The 7,500-nt window shown below is 47.9% G+C and overlaps 1 protein-coding gene across 6 annotated transcripts in view; it reads left to right on the top strand.

Annotated features, from left to right (window-relative positions):
- ptprsa (protein tyrosine phosphatase receptor type Sa) overlaps window positions 1-7,500 on the top strand; it is a 272,327-nt gene that overhangs the window by 122,395 nt on the left and 142,432 nt on the right. For all 6 annotated transcript variants that reach the window (XM_063202029.1, XM_063202025.1, XM_063202028.1 and 3 more), the window contains exon 6: window positions 2,872-2,982. In XM_063202029.1, coding sequence (XP_063058099.1) covers window positions 2,872-2,982 — 111 coding nt within the window. The remainder of the gene's footprint in view (window positions 1-2,871; window positions 2,983-7,500) is intronic.

Raw genomic sequence — 7,500 nt, 5'->3', positions numbered from 1 at the left:
TGAGTGATAAGAGAGAGGAGGGAGGTGGGGAGAGGGGGATTAAGATAAACGGAGAGAGAACGGAACGGGGAATGGAAGGAGGGAAAAGTGAAAGTTTGGATAGAAAAGAGAAGGCAGACAAAACAAAAACATGATGATAATGAGATGAGGATGAGGTGAAAAGAGGAGAGATGTTTTCCTTGTGCTTGCCGGGGAGTGTCGCAGCTTTGGTTTAATTGTGTGGATTTAATGCGTGTGTATATTTTGTGTGTGCGCGTGTGTGTGCATGCGTTTGAGTGTGTGCATGTGCATGCGTGCATGTGTGTGCGTCTGTGTGTTTGTGTGTCTGTGTGCGTATCAGAGGTGATTTCCAAACTCGCTAGCACCGGCAGCACCCCCCGCCGTGCCCGCATCACATGAAAAGTGACCAATCAGAGGCAGCGATCAAAAGCACAGCCAGCCCACCTGTGCGCCACACGTCAGAGCGCTATTTCAGGCCCCAATTTAGACAGGCAGCACGCTGAGGGGAACAAGCAGCAGAGAAGCAGAGAGTGGAGAGAGAGAGAGAGAGAGAGAGAGAGAGAGAGAGAGAGAGAGAGAGAGAGAGAGAGAGAGAGAGAGAGAGAGAGAAAGGTGGGGAAGGAGAGAGAGAGATGTGGAAGGAGAGAGAGGGGGAGAGAGAGAAGTGGGGAAGGAGAGAGAGGGAGACAGAGAGAGAGAGAGGTGGGGAAGAAGAGAGGGATGCCGGCAGATTTAAGAAGGGAGAGAAAATCTTAGATAGCATCATGCTGAGAGGGAGAGAGAGAGAGAGAGAGAGGCTGCTAGACATTTTGATAAACAGTTAGATAGAAAAGACAGACAGATCGACAGACAGACAACTATATCGACAGATACCTCATGGAGAGACAGACAAAAGAAGAAGGTACATGGGGGAAAAATAAGAGATGGAGAGAGAAAACAGAGGCACAGGGAAGAGAGGAAGAGAGGAAGTAGGGAAGGAATCACAGCACAGCGTGAGAGAAGAATAGTTGTGAGGAAAGACACACTAGTAAGAGCGAATAAAGAACACTTTTAAGGTGAAACTTTCAAAGAGTTTGTTCTGTAAGGGCATTTCAGTAATGATTGAATGTGGATGTCACGCATGCTGTGTGCTCGTGTGTGTGTGCGTGTGTGTGTGCGTGTGTGTGTGCGTGTGTGCGTGTGTGTGTGTGTGTGTGTGCGTGCGTGCGTGCGTGCGTGCGTGCGTGCGTGCGTGCGTGCGTGCGTGCGTGCGTGCGTGTGTGTGTGTATCCTTAGAACATTATTAAAAGATTCTAGTGCTGCACAAGCCTTTTAAGCCAAATTTGGATTTTGCCATGATAAATGTATATCTGTCAATCCAAATAAATAAGTAAAATGTGTGTGTGTGATTGTGCATCTGTCTTGGATGCTTTCCTTCTTTTCTGGTGCTCCATTTTCCACATCTTTAAGTGCTTGGGATTCTGACGTTTGTGTGCTGACCTCACTCTGTCTGTGCGCCTCTCAGTTATCACTGAGACAGAGAGAGAGAGTGAGACAGAGAGAGAGAAACAGAAAAAACAGAGACAGAGAGAGAAAGTAAAGCGTGTGCATGTATGCGTGCATGCTTTCGTGTGTGTGTGCGTGCGTGTGCGTGCGTGTGCGTGTGCGTGCGTGTGCGTGTGTGTGTGTGTGTGTGTGTGTGTGTGTGTGAGAGTTTGTGTGTGTGCTAGTGTGGGTAGTGAGTTAGCACTGTTTGAGTATGCAGAGAGAGAAAGGTTGCGTATCCCTCATGGCCATCCGTTGATATCTATCAGCCTGCTCAGCTCACCCTCACCTGCCCTCCCCCTCCCTTGGAGACTGCTAGCCTCCTTCTCTCCCTTTCTCTCTCTCTCTCTCTCTCTCTCTCTCTCTCTCTCTCTCTCTCTCTCTCTCTCTCTCTCTCTCTCTCTCTCTCTCTCTCTCTCTCTCTATTTCCTTCCCCATTACTCGACACTCCTTGTCTATGTTTATCCTACCCTCCCTCCTTTTCTTCCCTTCTTTTTTCTCATCTCTCTTTACCCTTATCTCCCCTTTTCTCTTACACTGTTCTCTCTCTCTCTATCTCTCTATCTCTCTCTCTCTCTCTCTCTCTCTCTCTCTCTCTCTCTCTCTCTCTCTCTCTCTCTCTCTCTCTCTCTCCCCCTCGCTTTATCAATCATTCATTTCCTCATCTCCAAACCCCAGCCATGACCGACATCAACAGAGCGTGTGCAGGGAGCATGCTGCAGGCAAGGCAGGCCTACGCCTAGCCATGTTTGACTTCACAACTAGCAGGGGCGCCTCAAGATGCTGTGTGTGTGTGTTTTGTGTGTGTGTGCATGCGTGTGTGCGTGCGTGCATGTGTGTGTGTGTGTGTGTGTGTGTGTGTGTGTGTGTGTGTGTGTGTGTGTGTGTGTGTGTGTGTGTGTGTGTGTGTGTGTGTGTGTGTGTGTGTGTGTGTGCGTGCGTGCATGTGTGTGTGAGTGCATGCGTGCGTGCGTGCATGCATGCATATGTGTGTGCGTGTGTGCAGGTGCACATGTGTATGTGTGTGTCTAAATGTGTGTGCATGTGTCCATGTTTTCTTTTTTTCTTTTGCCTTTTCAACCCTCCGCTTTCATGAGTACCCCCGCTCCTGAAACAATGTGCATTACTGTCAACTTGGAGAAGAGCCTGATAAATTTATGAGACTACTTTCCATTTAAGAAGCAACTGAACCAGTGATGGCCTTGACATGCACTATGTCTCTAACATTTTCCCCTCTCTTCTCCCTCTCTCTCATTTCTCTTTCTCTTTGTCTTTCTCTCCCTCTCTTTGTGTGCGTGTGCGTGTGCGTGTGCGTGTGCGTGTGCGTCTGTTCTTCTGTGTGTGTAGGTGCCCTGCAGATTGAGAATACGGAGGAGACGGACCAGGGGAAGTACGAGTGCGTGGCGTCCAATGTGGAGGGCGTGCGCTTCTCCTCGCCCGCCAACCTGTATGTGCGAGGTAGGAAGCCAGCAGGCGTGCCAGGAGGTCTCCACGGCAACTAATCTAGACCCACCCTCTCCTCACCTCGCCCAGGCTTGACCCGGGTGGAGGATGGATGGAGGGTGTGGGTGGGTGGTTGGTGAAGGGGTGGTGTGGGGGTTATTGGGAAATATAGGATGAAAAATATTGGATGGATATGTATAAAAGGGATGGACCTCCCAAATCAACACCACTCAAGGTGTGATGGCCGACCTCTTTGACCTTGACAACAGGCAGCTAATCGCATCTTGTAGCACTGCAGGAGATGCTAACTGAGTTAAGTCAAACGTCCCCGCCCACCTGTGTCATTCAGATGATACTATTTTGAGAGAGGGGTTGTGGAGGTGATGGTGAGGGGCGGGGGCAGGGGGATGGGGGTGCGTTTTTTTGATGGAGACTCTTGAGGTGAGACTTAATTCATCAACTCTGGCATGAGTGTGGTCCAGGGGTGCGTTGCTTCGACAGTGTCGTTGCTATCTATGTTAGCAACTTACTTGTTTGCAATGTATTTTCCCATTGGCAGCCTACTAAGTTGCTAACTGGTTGTCAATGCTGTCGAGAAACACACACCAGGTCTTGCCCAGGCTCTAACTGCTGTTGATCTGGCAATGTTTCCCTATGTCTGCATCTGGGCCAGACCCGTCTCAGAGCCTCTCTGCTCCCAGATCACCCTAGCCCACCAACCTACAGTAGAGTAGACCATAGAGTAGACCAGTGTGGGGGAGTCCAAATCAACAAGTCAAGAGGTCAGCCATGTCCATGGCTGTGTCTCAAATCACGCACTTGTGCACTTCGGGCACTGTTTTTCAGTGCCTAGGGCGCTCACGCTGGAAATGTCAGTTGAGCCAGTGCACTGAAAGTGCCAGGATGATCCCCTAACAATGGCGGAAAAATGCAGTTCTTGAATTATGGACACTGCACGCTCTAAACGTCGGCCATGTTGACAATGACACGGAGGAAATGTGGCATTCAGTTCAGTAGAAGTGTTTGGTCAACAGTCTCCTAATTCTGTAAGTAATGTTGATGGGGCACCAACCTTTTCATGCCAACCAAAGTATTATATGTGTGATTGTTGTCCTTTTGGTTGAAGGAAATGGAAATACAAGCACCAGACGCTGTGCAATGTAAAGAGTAGCCAAATCGTATTTTGGCGTGCTAATGCCATGCCCAACCGTCACTTCCAGCGTGGGCACAGTACATAGTGATCAAATTTTTCCACAACACTATGCACTAAAGACCTCAGTGCACTGTGTACACTGTGCACTGACTGTTAGTGCACTGACACAAGTGCATGATTTGAGACATAGCCCATGTATTTACCATATCTAATCATACGTGGCAGTTTTTCCCAACCAGGGCACAAGCACACTGCAGGGTGAACATGGAAACATATAATATCAATATGGAGCATAATGATATTGAGTTAGACTTAATGATTTAGAGCATGAGTGATAGGGTACTCATGGTATGCCAAAAAGGCTCAGGGGGTACACAAGATAAAACAGGGGTTGGGACCCCTAATATAGGGGAATGAGGTTCACAACAAGAGTGTCAGAGGGTGGTAAGTCCCTCTCTTGTGACTGGGCCTGGAAGGCCACCATCATTCTGGTACCCAGGTAAAGAACGTTTTGGGTCATCAGTAAGGCTGTTTGATGCATGGCCAAGTGAGTCCACGGGTCCACTGCAGTCGAGTGAAAGTAAAGTAAAGCAAAGCAAGCCCGAGTGTGTTTTAAAAGATGCAGTTAAGGTACAGGAAAGAAAGGTGTTATTCATAATAAATAGCTTCAGTGTCCGAGGGTGTAGCGCAATCAGACGTTGTTCATCTTTGCTGAGGCTCGAAGACCCACATGCATGCACGCACACATGCACACACACACAAACACACACACACACATAGAGAGACAGAAAAAGAAATGAGAGAGGGACAAAAAAGGGGGAAAACACACACAAGCATGCGCAAACACATGAGCAATCACGGCCGATCCAATCGCATATGTCACATCTTCAGACAAGACACACCATTACCCGTCTCTGAGGCCTTCTAGTGGAGGCTGATTGGCTAAGCACCTGACAAGGCTAGGCTAAGAACACTAGCGCCACCGCTGCTGCTGCTGCAAAGGAGCATGTATAATTCACTGTGTGCGCATTAGAAGCGGTGCGTCATCAATGCCTTTCCCCCCAACCCGCCGCGCAGCCCATAACTTAGTTCCCCATGAATGATTAAGGGGATTTGGATGGTAAAATAGCCCAGAGGGTCGTCTTCGGGTGATTAGCGGTAGCAGCGTTGCCTGCTTGCCTCTCTCTCTCTCTCTCTACCTCTCTCTCTACCTCTCCCTGCAGCACACCCTGTTCCTGCTCCTGCATAGCTCTGCATTGTGCAGACACAGGCGAGGCAATATCGGCCACGTCGTAAACACACAGACGCTTGCACACACACAAACTCGCACTCAAGCATCACATATACACACACACACACACACACACACATACACATTCTTGCACGCACTCTCTCTCTCTCTCACATACACACACACACACACACACACACACACACACACACACACACACACACACACACACACACACACACTCTCTCTTTTATTGAGAGTGTGAGAGTGTGCTCCTCTCCCCTAATGCTTAGCATGAGTGACACACACACGCACACACACACACACACACACACACACACACACACACACACACACACACACACACACACACACACACACACACACACACACACACACACACACACACACACACACACACACACACACGCATAAAAGAGCCTCAGTCATGGTTTAACAGCCTCGGGACCAGACCATAACTGAACAAAACAAAACAAAAAAACAGGCAAGTGTATTGATCTAGTCTAGCCTTGCTGAAGCAAAAAGGCATTACGCATAGAGAGGGATTCTCCCAGGTAATATATACATGACCTTTATTTATGGTGATGAATTGAGAGGCTATTGGTAAAACCCTGGCCTTCGCACGGTAAGTAATATTGTGTGCGTCAACGACAAGTCAGCTGACTCACGGCGAGGCTGTGCTGAAAAGCCAGCTCCGCCCCACAAGTGTGATGAACATTTCAATGATGCTGTGAGACATATAGAATATGCTGCGGAAAAAACTGTGTTGTCTTTCCTTGTTTTCTTCCTCTTTTCTTTCTGTTTTTCAAGTCGATTCCTGATGTTGATGTGTAGAAGTGTTTTTTTTTCCTTTTTAAATCCAAGTCAACAGCTACAACAGAGACCAGCTCCACTGAAACTGAAACGCAAACAAAGGGCCGTAACCGTAGGCAACATAGAGTCAGTAATGACCAGATGTGGCCGCTTCGCCCCAGCGCTCGCTTTTAACTTTCCATCAATTTGGAGCCCAACAATAGAGGAGCTCCTTTGAAATGCATCTCAAATTGTAGCTGCTAATTTAACACACAAAATGTTCTTTTTCGTTTTTATTGCCTGGTTTACTTTCTGTCTTTCTTTCTTTCTATCTTTCTTCCTATTTTTTGTTTCTTTCTTCATTCCTTAATTTGCTCTTTCTTTCCCCCTTCTTTCATTTCTTTTTTTTCCTTTTTCCGTCTTTGGTTTTGGGGTTGTTTCACAGCTCTGTTTCTTCTTCTCTCTTCCTTTTTTTTGCTTTGCTTTGTTTTGTTTATGATTTTGGTTCCTTCTCTTAGCCCGATCTGAGTGCTCGTGAAAAACAATGCGAGCGGCCACACACAAGCACCCGGGGCTGAAAGTGTCTCTGTTCTCATGCACTTCACTCCAGTGGTCTGAGCCTTGCCCCCCCCTCGGGGCCTTGGGTACCGGGCGAGCCATGGGGCCCCACACCACAACACCAGAGCCCAGAGCTCTGGTGGGTGTTCAGGGATGGCCGGCCACTGGAGTGAACCCCTACATACCGTCACTGTATCTCAAAGTCAAGGATCCTTGCCTTGCTAGGACGTGAAACGCCCAGTGATTGGATACTCAGTGGAGTTCACCAAAGAGTATCCAATCTCTGTGCATTTCACGTCCTAGCAAGGCCAGGATCCTTGACTTTGAGGTGCATACCGTTGTCTGTTCTGGGTGAGGAAAGGGAAGGGTCAAAGTGAAGGGAGTGTTCCAAAGGTCAGAGAGACGGAGGACGAAAGAGATATACAGACAGCTAGAGTGACAGATAGATAGATAGAGAGATATCCAGATAGACAGATAAATAGAGAGATAGAGAGCCATCCAGATAGACATGTGGCAGCTGAACGCCTTGCGGTGGCCTTTTTTACTCTCTCTGTGTTTCCCCTATCTTTTCTCTCCTCATGTCATTGTGTTCTGCATCAACCCCTTAACATCCCTCAGAGCGCCGAGAAGGTTGGTGTGTTCTTTCTTTTTTACTTTTTTTAACCCTCATATTACAACTGCACAACAACTAAAAAAAAGAACTATAAAAAACAAACCTGTTTAAAATTTTAAAAGCTGTGACTTTTAGCTGCTTCCAAGCTCAACCCGTTGAAGGAGA

Source organism: Engraulis encrasicolus, chromosome 6 (genome assembly GCF_034702125.1).
Source record: "Engraulis encrasicolus isolate BLACKSEA-1 chromosome 6, IST_EnEncr_1.0, whole genome shotgun sequence".
In the NCBI taxonomy this organism is placed as follows: Eukaryota; Metazoa; Chordata; class Actinopteri; order Clupeiformes; family Engraulidae; genus Engraulis; species Engraulis encrasicolus.
The sequence above is the reverse complement of the archived record's forward strand: the minus strand, read 5'-3'. Positions and strand labels throughout refer to the sequence as shown.